The following is a 15,605-nucleotide window of genomic DNA, read 5'->3' as shown; positions in this document are numbered from 1 at the left end:
TAAATTTGTCGGTCCCTGTTTAATCCTAGGGGTCTCAGTGTGTCCACAGCTGATGGAATTACAGCAAGATTTCAAACATGCTAGCATTTCAGAATGACTCCTAGTTGACCTTTCATTAATGTCATTGCATTTTTAAAGTTATTCTCTTGGATTGTTTTATCTGCTGCTGCTAAGTCAGCTGTAGAATGACATAACATTGAAAAAGCAAACTTAAGTTCCTCATCTGTCTTTGATGGGCATGACACACATTAATGTTAATGGTAGTTACGTATGTATATTAAAAACAGAATCTATCCCAAATATTCCTTGAGTCACAGATTCTTCTCCTTGGAAGTTTGTGTCAGGTTAGTTTTTAATGTTCTTTGATCATTCAAAATTCTCTGTTTTGAAAATCCAAAGCAATTACAGGCTTATAAGTCTGCTTCATTACCACAGAACTGCAGTAGAGAAATTGCGGTGAGATGAAGTAGGCCAGGCTGTCATTGCTAGATTAAATAAAAGCTATTTTTTATGATCTTGGCCTTGTATTGAAGCAATATGAGGTCTGGGTTGAAGGATCAGGCCCTCAGCAGCAGTTTATGCTGTTTTTGTTTAAGAGAAAATTGAAACTGTCATATGCTATGGGGGTGGTGCCCTTAGCCATAGCCTAAAGATGTTACTCTAAATGAAAACAAGAAACCAGTTGCAAACTCCATAAAAAAATGGTAGTAGATTTAATTAAACCTTTCAGCACTGGAGTAGCAAGGGGCGAGTGTGCCCTGAAAGTATTATTCTTCAAACCACACTGACAAGAAGTTTCCTTAAAAAGACAAGCACCTCAGCACTGTCCTTGAGGTTGACAAATACAGACTATACAGGATCAAAGGCAAAGTAAGTTCTAACAGTTTTCTCATCAAGATAGCCCTGTTACTTAGTCTCTCTTTTTTATACTGAGGAGGTTTTCCTCTGAGCCAGTCTGCCAATCTCATCTGCATTGTATAGCACTGAGATTAGCTTTTAAGTAGTTCATCATAGACAAAGGTTTGGAAGTCCATAACAAAATATTTTAAGTTCAGTTTTTGTAATATACTTTTGCTAGATAGTGATGCTTTGGTAAGCATGGCTTGGTATGAACGTGGACATTGATGGCAATAGTGGTGTATTCTCTTTCCTTTTTTCCCCAGGCTTCTCTCTCTCTGTGTGTGTGTGTGTGTGTGTGTGTCTAAAAGACAAGATCAAGCGGTATATCCAGTGTATCAGTCATCGAAGGGAATAGAGCACAACAGCAGTGTTGTGCTTTGGTGATTAAACTGAATAGTTCTGGGCTGCTTTAGTTCCCTCTGAAATACTTACTGATGTATAGGTTTCTAATTGCTTTAGTGTTCCTGCTTCAGAGAAGGATTTTCTGTTGATATGTATGTAAAAAAAGTAAACAAATACATCTGTAGTGATTTTTCAGTCTGAATTATCTTGTTTTTTCTGATTTGTTTGGAGAATTTGGTTTAGAAATAATGACTGTAACACTGTTAAGACCTTTTTTTTTTTTTTTTTTTTTTTTGGCAGTCAAATTCAGTGGGTATAGCGATCTTAAGGAATGAAAATTGTTTAAGAATGGGCAGCTCTACCCCTTAATGTTTTACTTCTTGCACTGGTTTTCCTTTTTTTTGCCTTTTTTTTTTTCCATTGATCAACTGAAATTGTTAAAAACTATCTTAGATAATGACAGTTGTCAATGATTAGTAAGTATTTTTACAACACTTAGTATTTTTACAGCACTTCATACACATTGCAGCTGCCCAGTGACAGACTTGCTCTTGATTCCACTGAAGTTAATAGCAGTGACCACAGGGGAATAGTGTCTTCTGTTCTGAGCCCTTCTGAAAACATCTCCCTTGGAGTTCTATGGAATACAGAATTTATAGGTAGCAATAGTCAGTGCATATGAAGGCATTGCATTTAAGATATATGCACATCCTGAGCAAAGTTTTCTTCATGTCTTGAAAACAAGATTATTTTCTTCAAAATATTTTCTGATTTTTCATGCACTGTCATTTCATTTGTATTCTGCAACCCTCTTTTCTATATATAAGGTATCTCAAATCAATTTGTAGTACTCTTTGATATGAACCTCCTTTGAGCAGATGCTATCTTCAGTGTTGTTTTTTGCAATGGTTTTGAAAAGCATAATAAAAGCCTATTGGAATATAGATTGTGATCTCAAGCTTCCATGAATTAGGTAAGTCTCTTCTGTTCTGACACTCTGGCAGAGAGTTCCTCTTAAACATGTTGCTTATTGACAGGATTTTGTAGGTAAAACAAAATTGTCTTCAAGATTTAAAGACATGAAATGAATTAAAAATTAGTGACATTTATTGTTCATACTTCTCATAATACATGGAATTTTGTATAGCTTGGATACAGCATGTGAATATTACCTTTCAAAATTAAACATCAGCGTTATTTTTGTGATAGATAACGCTGTTTTAAACTAACATTTATTTCATAGTGATTAAGAGAAGCATATGCTGAAGTCAGTTCCTCGCTACTGGAAGCAGTCTCAGCCTGTCATTTTGTCTGAGAAGTGATCAGGCCTATCATTTTAACACTTGAATTTTATTTCATTTTTGTCATTCTCTTATTTTTGTGTACTGTTCAGAAATTACAAAAGCTGAATGTGATCCTGACCAATAATTTGACTAATAATTTAACATAATACCCTGTGTTTCGGTGAGTGGTAAACTGCTCCCAGTCAATCTCTCTCAGTCTGCTGTGATTAAATGGCTCTTTCTAAGGTAGTCTGGCTTAGTATCATATCACTGTAGTGTAGTTCTGTGTCATAAGATGTGATTGTTAACCATCTTTTGGTGAAAGAGGACTCCTTTGGCTTCTTGTCGGCCAGAAGGCTTTCCCTCACTTCTCTTTTTAAAAGCATAATTAAAAAGTTCCTTCCATTTGGAAATTATCTTCGTTTTTAAAATAATCTAATTAAGTGCTTTATGCTGAGAAAAAGCTTCAGGAAGCTGAGGAGGTATTGCACAGATAAGAGATTGTGGGATCAGACTGCAGAGAAGTGTCACACAAATGCTCTTGCGCTACTTGCTTTATTGACTGAAAGTTTTAATCATATATTTTTTTCTGACTGACATGTTAAGTACTCAAAATGTCAGGGCAAATGTTGGGGGCTAATAATTTAATTCAAAATAACTCCGAAGGATTTTTATAACTTGTCTTGTTATTTCTATCTCTTAGAAAGAACTTGTGGTGTTATTTGTATGTGGTTTTTTTTTAAATATGGCCTGATTATGCATATTTCATTTGACATAAGCAGTGATCATATTTTAGACTGATCATTGTTTATGCCAAATATTTTAGATACCCTTGAATGTATTTTAATTCTATTTTAGTTGAGTTTTTTTCCCAATAAATGTGACACTTTGTTTCCTTGAAGTTTAATGATGTAAAAAAGCCCTCTGCAGTATTGTCACAGTTGTCTATAAAGACTACCTCACCCTGCTGCTTTGAAGAATAAGTATCGTGCTGCCTGATGTAGGATGTTCATCTGTCTTTTCAAGGGTTGTGGCTGTAACAGCTCATCCTTTGCTGCTTTTGTGTTTTGCGTGTTGTGTTACACTCTCCTCTCTCCTCCTCCACATGTCAAGTGGGATCTTGGACATCCTGCTGTGTTCTCCTATCTTTCTGCCAAGAAAACAAAAGAATAATATGCTAGAGGATGGTAACTCCAGTGTGTTAAAGCAAAACAATGGACTAATGTGCTTTTAAAGACAAGAGGCATTCTGAGCATGAATTGAGCTCTGGCACGGACAATGCAAGAAGGCGCTGAATGCTGACAGTGAGAGAGGCCTTTATGTCTCGTTGCTCAGTAGCTTTTGCAAGCACAAATATTCATTGCAGAATAGATGGCAGCAACTTTTCCAGCTCACACAGAGCCCCTTTGTGCCAACCAAATCTTCTCTAGGCAAATTTATAAAAAGTATATGTGTAAAAGTATGTATATAAAAATCTTATAATGGATATTTTATTATCAATTACGCATGAATGGAAAGAAAAAGAGTAAATCTTCGTATCTTATGTCAGAGGGGAGATAAAATGACCAAACTGCAGATTTGACTTGCAACTGTGTTCTTAAGAGAAATTATTTCATCCTCATTTTTTCATTATTGTCTTTGAAAATATGTAACTCCCTCCTCTGTAGCACTCTGCAGAGACTAGCAGTTTGTTACTGTTCCTAAATTCTTGAGAAGGTAGCTGCCCACGTGGCAGACAAAAATAGTGTGTGGTTTGCATGTTTGTGCATGTGTGCTGGATGATCTTACATATGGCTTGGTCTGATGCCATTTTGTTGCTGTTAATTTTCCTATCTTCTTTAAAAAGTGCAATGCCAATTGTGCAATGAGGGAAGAGTCATGCACATTATTTAGTTTTGTTTTTTCAGTGCTTGACTGGATTGAAGTGACAAGGGATAAAGGAAATTTTGAGGCAGATTTTGTTACTCAGTCTGACATGTTATCAAGTACCTCCATTGGAGCTAAACTATTGGATGAGAAAAGGGAGAGATTGGGCCGTGATTGACAGTTCAGTACTGGTAAACTTGGATGGGCAGCAAGATGAGGTATAAGTGTGGATTTTTTTTCTCTAAAATGAAACGCTTGTTTCTGTATACAAGGTAATAACGGATCACTTCCTCTGCAGAAATAGGGGGATGAGAGCATTAACAAGATTTGCTTAGATCACTAAGAAATTACTGGGATTTAACAGTTTTCTCTTAATGCCAGAAACATTAAGATCCTGCTTCAAAATTGCTTCAGAAGACACTGTAAAGGTCACCTAATGATTTTGGAAGGCATTTCTTGCATAGTAATAATAAACACTATACATTAAAGCCTATTCTCCTTGGCTATATATACTTTCACACTTTGTAGCTGGAAGAGTAGATGGAGCCCATGTGGTATTTCATCTGTTGGAGACAGTCCTTCAGGGATGTGGTAATTAGTCTGAGATACTTATTTTGATGTTCTTATCTTGGCAACAGTGTTAGTGAGCTGCCTGCAGATTTTATGTTTATAGTGCTGAGGTTATGTTACTTTGCTTTAGGAAAGCTTTCTGTACTTCAGAAACTAGGCTAAAAATAAGTTTAATCACCAGAGGATATATTTCATAGGACTTGAGCTTCATGAGTCTTCATATATTTAATGACATTTGATAGATGCAAAAAAGCTGGTGATCCAGAAAATAAAAGCTAGTTATGTCATTGCCAGTCTCCTGAATTCAGCAGGTCTTGAAATCAGACCGTAAGTTTAATTTGTTATAATGTTATGATTTTTTTTCCTATAGGAAGGAGTAATGGAGGAATAAAAGCTACCAGGCCTGTAAAGAAATTGTTCTGTGCTTGTAACTCGTTGCAGGGACTGCCTATATGAGAGGAAAACGTTCATTTTCAGTTGTCTTATTTAAGCCTAAGTGTCGTAACTTGAGCTGGACTTCTTTCGTGTTCTTCTACTTCTCTTTTTGAACTTGAGCATGTGTATAACTCATGCCACCTCCTGCTGTGCAGAGCTATAGGCTTTTCCTCATGCACATATATCTGCCACAGATTAATATCTGCAAGGAGCAAATGAGGAAGAAGCAAGAGTGCTGCTTTCCAGGTGCAAATTCTTGATCTTTACCCGAGGCTGTCGCACATACCGCTGTCCTCGCTCAGGAGCACGTACTAGCCTTTATAAAGGCTTGCTGGCCTTTTTAAAGGAGATGTCGTTAAGAGGTTGGAGGATTCATTTTCCTGGGACCAAGGATACCATCTCTGGCAGTGCAAGTGGACTATCTGTTACCTGGTATCAAGCTGAATAGTTTTGCTTTCCTACAGCTTTCTTCCTACTGACAGCTTGATGCATGTGAATGTGTGAACTGTGCTGTAGTCATTCACACCTACCCATATGTGTGAACTAGAAGTTGAGAACACAAAATTAGGTTGCTTTGATCTCCTTAACACTTTCCTACTAAATTTAAAGCGGCACCCAGCCGTTTCAATTACTTTTCTATTGCCAAAAAGTAGAAAACTTGCTTTAACCAATGACTACTTTTGGTTAAATGAATGACATCTTGCCTCTCCCAGAGATAAGTGATATAACCAGTGGCTCCCTTTAGCCTGCATCCTGCATCTTTGTGCAATATAGAACAGATGCTGAAGTTGTATGCTTTTCTGGGAACTGGGGGAAGTTTTTGAAGATGGGGTAACAGCTTGAGAGTTAAGTGATCTGTAATTTAGCTTCGTAATTTCATCATCATCCTTTTTTTGAAAGTCTCAGAAATAGAACCTCAAATCTCTTGGAGATCCTTTAGGCTGTAGAAATCCCAGATAGCTTTTAATGCTTATTTCTTCATTCTGTCTCCCCTGCATAGCATTTACTGGTGGCTCAGTAGACATTTGGAGGCTGTGCAAACTGTATATATGTTGCCTGAACATGTACGTGCCTCAGCATTCATTCACAATTATTGCACTGTAAATGCAGCCTGATCTGGGACATGACACACTTTATGTTTCAGTCCCAGCCCTGTAAATCTTCAGGGAAAACTTTTACCTTTCTTTTTCCATTATCCAATGTATAAGATAGCGTTAAACTTGCTTGTCTTGTAGGAGTATTTTGAAATATTATTCATTTTAACTTCTCTGTTGTTTTGGAAATGTAAAATACTGATGTATATTTTTTACTTTAAAAGAGCCAGGTTGTATAAACACTACTTTCCATTGTTCTTATTTTGTAGTCTGCTTACTAGTTGTATATTTGGGGTTTATGGCTAGGAACCTCTTTGGGAGGAGAGGAAATTGTTTCAGTCTCAAATGGATTTTTTTCTTTTTAAGTGAGAAGAAGTTCCTATACAACAAAGGCATCCTCTTTGAACAGTCCTACTTGAATTTCTCAGATTGAGAAAATTCTGGGAAAAGCTGATGATTAGATCAGAAGGACGAAAGTTTTCTGTTGCTGACTCTGCTGTTGATTTCCCTATCTGTAAGATGGCATTAATGATCTTTACTAATGCGCACTGATAATTTAGTGGAACACCATACCAAAGATACTGGGTAGAAGTAGCTACAGAAGTATATAGTGTAATAGTGGTAACAGGTAATTTTGTGTAGACAGGTTCTTAGAGCAAACCTAATGACTAGTTGGGCTATGACGGCAGGATCAATTCTGAATGACCGTCATGGTCACACGAGTCCAATTAGCCATTCAGGAGGCTTGATCACTAACAGCCTGATTGCTGCTGTATGCATTTACATTATCTGTATCGCTAACATTTATGATGGAAGGGTTGCTGCCAAGCTGGGAACACAAAGAGTAAGTCTGCTTGAGAGAACAGCTGGTCATTAACAGGTCTCTGTGTTTCAGAGATGAGCGGAATCAGTCAATCATTGTAAGTGGAGAATCTGGAGCAGGAAAGACTGTCTCTGCCAAATATGCCATGAGATACTTCGCCACGGTCAGTGGATCTGCCAGTGAAGCCAATGTTGAGGAGAAAGTCTTGGCTTCCAACCCCATAATGGAGGTGAGAGAGCTAGTGCATTAACTCATTACTCAAACGTAATTTGCAGTTGTTATTATGGGGCTAATGCAAGTATTTGATAAAGAGAACAATCCTTGAATTTTAAGGATCAAAAACTGTAGAATTAGTATATTTTTAAAACTTGATTTTTCATCGACTTTCCAGGAAGTGCTGTAAGGCATTGCATTGTGTAGCATTTGATGACAGTTTGAGAGAAGAGAGGAGGTAACATTTTCAGTGCTGTTAATGTATTTCACATAATAAAGTAGTTCTTATATGAATATTACTTTAAATCTGTTTAGCCTTGTAACTCTGGTAGTTTCCAGGCCACTAACCAAATGAATGTGCAAAAAAAATGTACACACTTTTGTTTGTAAAATTCAAAACAGTATTAAAACAGGATTCTGCATTTCACAGAACTACATTACGCAATGAAGGGTGGGTAGATTATATTTGAAAGGGAAGAGAGTTGTTGAGTAAAGCAAATGTTCAATTTTAGGAAATGTAATTGGGGAAGATAGATTGGAGAACCAAAGTTATGTGGGCTGCACACAATTTGTTTCAAAGAAAAAAATGACAGAAGATGCAGGTTTGCAATAATCAGCTCAGACTGTAATGTTTCAATTCCAGAGTAACCTTTGTATAACTCACTGTAATGAAATCCCAAAGCCATTGGCTTGGGAGTATTAGCGCTGGCAGTAGACTCTGAATGTGTACAGTTCCCTGTTGCTTCAGGATCTTTTTTCTCCAGGAAGCTGTGGAGACATTTTAATTCAGCTCTTGTGGCCTAGCAGAAAACACTTTTCAAGCTCATCTGAATTACTTGTTAACTGTGTTTTTCTTCCTTGCCTACAAATGCAAATTTTAGTTGTAGCTGAAGTTGAGGAACTATATTGAAAAATGATTTGCCACAGAGAAGCAGTCTTGAGGGAATTACTTATGAGAACTAGCTCAGTGCTATGAACATGCACATAGCATTTAAAACCAGCTAAATAACCAGCAGATAAAACCAGCTGTGTCGTGATCTGAGTGATCCAAGCGTACAGCTGCAGGAGGAAACCAGGCAGCACATGGTGCGGAGGCTTCCCTTGCCGAGGGCTGTCAGACTAGCCGTGCCCAGCACAGCCAGACCAGGCCCTCGGCAGCGCTTGCCGTTCTGCACTGGGGAGCTAATCCCAGGGTGCTCCTTTCAGTCTTCCAGTATTTGAGAAGTCTTATGCTTCTTGGCCATATTAATACTGGTATGCGGCTGACGGGAGGGGAAATGCTGCCTGCCCCTTCTGCTTTCTGCACGCCACCAAAATGGTACGTGTGGACGAGCAGGCAGCCCCGTGCTGAGGCTATGTCTGCTATTATTAAATATGACCGTTTTTAGTGTGCTTGCTGATCAGGCAAGAATCATTCTTTGTTAAATTCTTGATTAAACATTTTGAAAACAGCACAAAATTGATGCTGTTTAGTGTTTATGAGCCATATAAATGAATAAGTAAATATTATTTTTTCTAAAAGTTATTTAACTATTACATAATTCCTTTTCCTCAGTCTATTGGAAATGCCAAAACCACAAGGAATGACAACAGCAGCCGCTTTGGAAAATACATTGAAATTGGTTTTGATAAGAGATATCGAATCATTGGTGCTAACATGAGAACTTACCTCTTGGAAAAATCAAGAGTGGTGTTTCAGGTAATACTGGTACAATCTTCCTATTGTAGACTTCTGTGACTTTTCTGAAAAACTTACTGCCTGCTGACATTAGATATATTTTCTGAGATTGCTATAATGCATTATTTGTAATGTGGTTCATGTGGGGAGGGGGGAGAAGGAAAACCAAGTCAGTCCTTTAATATTTTAATTATTCATGGTTGTAAAATATAAAAAGGTTGTATGTTTAAACAGAAATAACTTTGGTGCAATACTGGTAAGAGTTTGTGCATACCATGGTGCTACAGAATAGGGCTTCAAACCCTAGCAGAAACCTAGCTCATGCTCAAGAAGAACTCTCCGTTGTGATTTGAAAGGCTGCCATCTTAGCTTCCTTTAAATCTCTTGTTAAAACCCACTGCTATCACAGGAATTATAAATCACTCTTAATTGCTGTTATTTAGGAAAATAAGAATATATAATTTCCTTTCTTGAACTCTCTTTATTTTGCTGTTTCATTCTCAGGCTCATCTGCAACCTCTTTATCTCCTGTACTTCCTCACTGTATTTGCCTGCCTTATGGTCTAGAGCTTAGTAGAAATGGACTTAGCTGTGATTTGGTGCCTACAGTTGTAAAACAAATAATAGCGAGGTGCATTGTATACGGCTGTTAAAAGAAGTACTGTTGCTTTTTTTAAAAAAAGAAAGAATTTTTGTGCATGGTTTAACTGAAAGAGTCTTTCTCTGTTTTTTGTTTTGAAATTACGAAATTTAGAGTGGTTAAGTTCAGAATTATGGTGTTAATCACGAGGCCAACCTTTTGAGATATTTGTTCTCCATTTTAAGATGCCAATTTTGCCTGGGCAAAAAAGATATTCCCTTTTCCAGCTTACTATAAATGCCGAGACAAATGGTATCAGTTATTTTTTGGACAGTGAAAAGCTTTTAAATATGTTCAATTCATCCACCCATAGAATCCAGATATATATTTAGTAGTAATCACAATTCTGAAAAGTGAAATTGTACATTTTTAAAATTAAAAAGTCTGCATGCCTCTTGCTTTTGAAAATAGATTAAATTTATCAAGAAGGAAATGATGCTGATTTATCTTTCCGGCTTCTGTGCAGCTTCTACGTAATGCTGGAGGATGCGATGCATACATTCTTTTCTACTCATAAATGTTTCTGGCACATCTTAAATCAATTCCTTTCTTTTTAAAGGCAGAAGAGGAGAGAAATTACCACATCTTCTACCAACTCTGTGCCTCTGCAGCATTACCTGAATTTAAAACTCTACGATTAGGTATAAAATTCACATTCACTGTATTGTGTAATCGGTATGTACAAAGTATTATCTCCAAGCTTTCTGAGCCATAGAACTAAAAGAAGAATTGCTGGCTTTTAAATTATAAACTTTTTAACCTTCATGTACTAAAATGTGTTGAAAATAACTGAAATGGCAGATTTCAGACATTCTGATTTGTAAATAAAACAGAGGTAACAAATTTGTTTATTTGGTACACTCTACAATTATATTGTAATTATAATCCTTAAGATTTACTATGTATTGGATTTCAGAGTGGTTTTCCAGTGACAAGGGTAGAATTCTCTTCTCTTGGTCCTCTAAAATCTTTTTTTCTGTGGCTCCAACTACAGAAGAAATATAACATTCCTGGTATGAGCACCTGGAAAGTTGTATTTTGCCTGTACATACTTTTGTCTGTGTAATTATTTTACCATCTCTGGTAGCCTGGTGATCACAAATTTGATTAGTGAAATTTTTCCTTTTTTTAAACAAAAATATTGATAAATGAAATATTTCCTGTTTAAGAGGGACTGACACTCTGTAAAGCAATGGCATTTTGATGACTTTGGGACAGGCAATCCTCACATGACTTTTAAACACATACGGGAAAGCACTGAAATTTGTATTGAATTTTAAAAGTTAGTTTCTTAGCACAGTATGTCGATGCTGATTTTTGAAATACCAGTTCTGATTTTTAAATGTTTTCCTACTCTTCTACACCATCTCGGCATGTTTAGGATTCACATCTGCTGACACAGGAAGAAAGGAATTGATGCAATTGTAACTAAGGAAATCATATAGCAGATTTCTCTTTCAGCTTTCTTGAAACCTTAGTAGATCAGAAGAAAAAGAGATTGTTAGTGCAGCTGAGAGAATGACAACCAATCCCGTAGGAAATACTCCCTTTACCCAATACCTAGGAGAATTCCAACTCTCTCAGTGAAGCCCAGTGCTGTCCCCAGAGTGATACAAAGCTATCAGTTCTCTGACCAGGTCTTCTCAGCCGGAACTGATACTCATCCAACTAAATTGTTGGGATCATAAATTAGAGACAAGAAGAAATCAGGTGTAAAATGTGAGTGTATGTGTATGTATATATGTGTGTGTGTGTGTGTGTATGTATGTATAAAAAGTCTTTAGTACAGAAATGTGTAATATATAATAATATTCCCAAAGTGCTGTTCACTGTCAGCTCTGTACCTACTCCTTGGGTTGTTGGCTTAGACTTGTTTAACTGTTTCCATGTGATTATTACACAGGTGTGGAAGTGTGAAGCATGGTTAGGTAGAGAATATGCTTAAGGACCTATCATAGGAACTAAACAGCTTTAGGAATACTTATCTGTACTATTAAATCTAGAAAAAGATCTTTTCCAAAATAGGTAGGATCCTATGAGTCAGAGATAAAAATACACTGACATATTTCAAACTATGAATTCTGCCAGGAGCAACTTAAACATTACATAGCTTTACACAGATACGTTTGCAGTGAGGTGAATTTCTACATTTGTGTGTGTAAAAGATCTATTTTTTCTCTTGCAGGGAATGCAAATCACTTTCACTATACGAAGCAAGGTGGAAGCCCTGTGATTGATGGTATTGATGATGCTAAGGAAATGGTAAACACCAGGCAGGCCTGCACTTTGCTAGGTAATCTATAGAACATTTTCATATCCTAAATTTTTTATCCAAGCAAATATTTTCAGTGTCGTTTGTGTTTGTACATACTCTGTTCAAGATATAGGAACGTTTGATTACCTTTCGGATCAAGATATTTCTATTGCATTTAGAAGTTATTTAAATTGCAGTGAAATCACATATCTAGTGCAGGAGTAGGACACATTATATAAGCATAAATAAATGCTGGGTTCCCTGATGTAGCCTGTACAGTGTTGGAGGTCACTGAGAAAGCTCTTTGAAACAGCAAATTAAATAGTTCAGTTTAATGGATCTTACTTGCATCTGGATGTAAAAAGGTATTAATAGAAGTGGAGCCAAGCAGCACTTTCAAATACCAGATTCTCTGCAAAAACACACACTGGGGACATTTTTTTTTTCTTTCTTCCTAACAAATTTTTTCATCAGCTGCAGCTCTTGGTTTTTTAGTTTTCTCAAAACATTTTATTTATCCTCTTTCAGGGATTAGTGATTCCTACCAGATGGGAATTTTTCGAATCCTTGCTGGTATCCTTCACTTGGGCAATGTGGAGTTTGCATCTCGGGATGCTGACAGCTGCACTATTCCTGTGAGTAGTACATGAGCTGAAAGGCCTGGTTTCTACTACGACAGTTCTGTTTTCTGTTTATTTGCAGGGGTAGGGACCTCTGGTGAAAAAGAGTAACAATATGAAAACATGAGCAATGCGTTTCTTTCTAATTTAGTAACAAATTCACTGTTCTTTTTGCAGAGGGATTCGACTCTTTCCAGTTCAGATCCTTTACGCAGACTCTGCATGTTATAACTAGGGCTCCCTTAATTTCTTTGCAAAATTGTAATTCATCTGCCCTAGAAAACTCTCCCAGATAGATGAGCTTTGAAGTTCTGGACAGGCATATAGATCTTTATATTCTTACATAAATAGTTTTTCTGCTTACAGTAAGTGGTTTGCAGGATGAGTTTTTATCTTAAATGCCAGACTGACACAAATAATTGCAAAACAAACATTTCTCAAAGCTCTCTGAGGTGTCTAGAGGGGAGCACAGGATATACAGAAAAGGAATGATTCATGTGACTCTTTTAAGGGTGTCATGGTTTTATCAGTCCTTTCTTACCTGTCTGGAGGTCGGCAATGGAGAATATGAAGTCAGTTCTGAAAAACATTCTTTATTCAGTGAGGACCAAAGCTTCTTACGGAAGCTCATATTCTGGAGATGAGAGGGGAAAAAAGCGATCTAGCTTGTTTTCTTTTTGTTGCTCTTCTCTTCCTTGGACTCTCAAGTGACCAGTTTCTCATTCTTCCTTTCCCTGAATGTCCGCTGCTGGACCACGCAGCCTTAATCTTTCTCTGTCTTCAAACATTAGTAGCATTTGAAGGTTTTTTTTCTCACTGTACTCAGAGTTGGTTTCTCAAGTGTCTGCAGTAGCAGTTTGTGGGCCTGAGACAACAGGTCCTCGATCAGTTTGCAACTGATGTGGCTGCCTGTTCGGACACTGTATATGGGATATATTGGACAGCTGCTGTGAAACCACGGTGATCGTCCAGCTCTTTGGTGTGTCTTAAAAAGGTTTTCATTTCAAAGAAAGCCTAATTTATTGATCACAGATAGGAAGCTGATGAGCCCCAGAACATGGTGTGCTAACTTACGTTGTAATGAGTATCATCAGTACAAGAATCCCACTGAATGAACTAGTACAAAGCTGAAAGTTCCTGTGCAATCCCATCCTGAAGTAGGAAGCATTAGCAGGCAGAAGTGAGTATCTGCTCAATGGCATCAGCTACCTGAGCTATGCTGTTCTCTGACAGTAGCCATGTCATTCCAGAGCTCTATTACCACGTGAGTTGATCCATCTGGGAAGCACAGATGCAGTGATGCACTGGTACCACATCAGGGAGCTAAGCACCTCTATCTGTGCATTGTGCTGTGTGAATGAATCAGTTTGTTTAGTGCCAGCTTGAGTAACCCTACTGTGGCACTTTTTATGTGCAGTGTTTATTTTTATTATTATTATTTTATTATTTATTGTCTTCTGAGCTGGTCAAAGTGGTATAGTTAAATTTAAAGTGTCCAGTGTCCTTGCCACAGGAACTTTGTGCTGTAAAGACTAGAGAATGCCCCCAGAGACTTTAGAAGGCCAGAAGATGTGGAAATAGAAGGATAAAGCAGATGTACCCTGAAGTTACTGGACATAAAGTAACAGTTCCCTGTAATCTGTCATTTTCAGCATACTGTTGAGCCACTGGATGTGAAGTGAACCTGAAGAGGAGGTAGTGTTAGGAGAGTTCCTTGAGAGGAAAGATTTGCCTTGATTTCTAGTTATCAGTTACCTGTTAGTGATGAGGTGTGGTATCTTAACTCATTAAGTGGTAAACCCACTGTACTGACTTTATCTAGGAATACTGTATAGCCTTTTCAAGATACAGTTTTGCTAGGTGATTTTATCCCATTGACCAAATGTCTTTTTTTTTTCTTAGACTTGTACAGTCTGACTTGAGACTATACATAAAATAATGTCCTTTGTGTGCTCTAATCTCTTAACATTTGTTTTCACAATTCTTTAAGGAAATGCATGTTTTAATTTCTGAGATCAGAATGCTAAAGCACTTCCATACCTCTTCCTCTTTGTCCTTGACTTGGACTGTAAATGGCCTGTTACATGTAGATCCCAGCCATGGATGTATATGAACAGATGAGAGTGCCACTCAGGAGTTTTATTCCATGCTATCTTCAGCACACACAGCTGCCATCCTGCCCTTGTCATCTCATTATTTTCTTTACTCAAAACTGAAACAATTGGTTATAAGAATTCAAAATACAAAGCCTACCTCTGCAAAGTTAGATGATTCATTTTTGCGAAGGTTATGGGTTCCCTATGTGGCACTTTTTGTTGAATACAAATATAGTAAAATGGCTTTGGGAAACTAATTCAGTAATTTACTCAAGTGATGTAAATGTGGTAAGTGAATAGGGAACTTGTTACATTTCAAGGGAAGAAGAACTAGAAGCATGCTGTTGCTGCTTGTTGTGAGATCGCTTCTGGCAGGCTGTTCTTCTGATTGCATGATCACATGTGTGCGTTTGGTAGCACTATTTCAAGACCTAACAAGATTGTTTTTATTAGCCCAAACATGAACCCCTTGCCATCTTCTGTGACCTCATGGGTGTGGAGTATGAAGAGATGGCCCATTGGCTTTGCCATAGGAAGCTCGCCACTGCCACTGAAACCTACATCAAGCCCATATCTAAACTTCATGCCATCAATGCCAGAGATGCACTTGCCAAACATATCTATGCTAATCTTTTTAACTGGATTGTAGATCATGTGAACAAAGCCCTTCATTCTACTGTAAAACAGCATTCGTTCATTGGAGTGTTGGACATTTACGGGTGAGTCTTTATGCCATAGATATAATTATCTCAGTGCAGAATGTCTTTATCACGTACTGCTGTGTGGATTAA

At 37.4% G+C, this 15,605-nt stretch overlaps 1 protein-coding gene across 1 annotated transcript in view; it reads left to right on the top strand.

The window, feature by feature from the left end:
- MYO5A (myosin VA) overlaps positions 1 to 15,605 on the top strand; it is a 97,680-nt gene that overhangs the window by 32,795 nt on the left and 49,280 nt on the right. Inside the window, exons 5-10 of the mRNA XM_062584031.1 lie at positions 7,386 to 7,542; positions 9,082 to 9,225; positions 10,404 to 10,485; positions 12,030 to 12,137; positions 12,627 to 12,733; positions 15,268 to 15,533. Coding sequence (XP_062440015.1) covers positions 7,386 to 7,542; positions 9,082 to 9,225; positions 10,404 to 10,485; positions 12,030 to 12,137; positions 12,627 to 12,733; positions 15,268 to 15,533 — 864 coding nt within the window. The remainder of the gene's footprint in view (positions 1 to 7,385; positions 7,543 to 9,081; positions 9,226 to 10,403; positions 10,486 to 12,029; positions 12,138 to 12,626; positions 12,734 to 15,267; positions 15,534 to 15,605) is intronic.

Source organism: Rhea pennata, chromosome 10, assembly GCF_028389875.1.
Source record: "Rhea pennata isolate bPtePen1 chromosome 10, bPtePen1.pri, whole genome shotgun sequence".
In the NCBI taxonomy this organism is placed as follows: domain Eukaryota; kingdom Metazoa; phylum Chordata; class Aves; order Rheiformes; family Rheidae; genus Rhea; species Rhea pennata.
The sequence above is the reverse complement of the archived record's forward strand: the minus strand, read 5'-3'. Positions and strand labels throughout refer to the sequence as shown.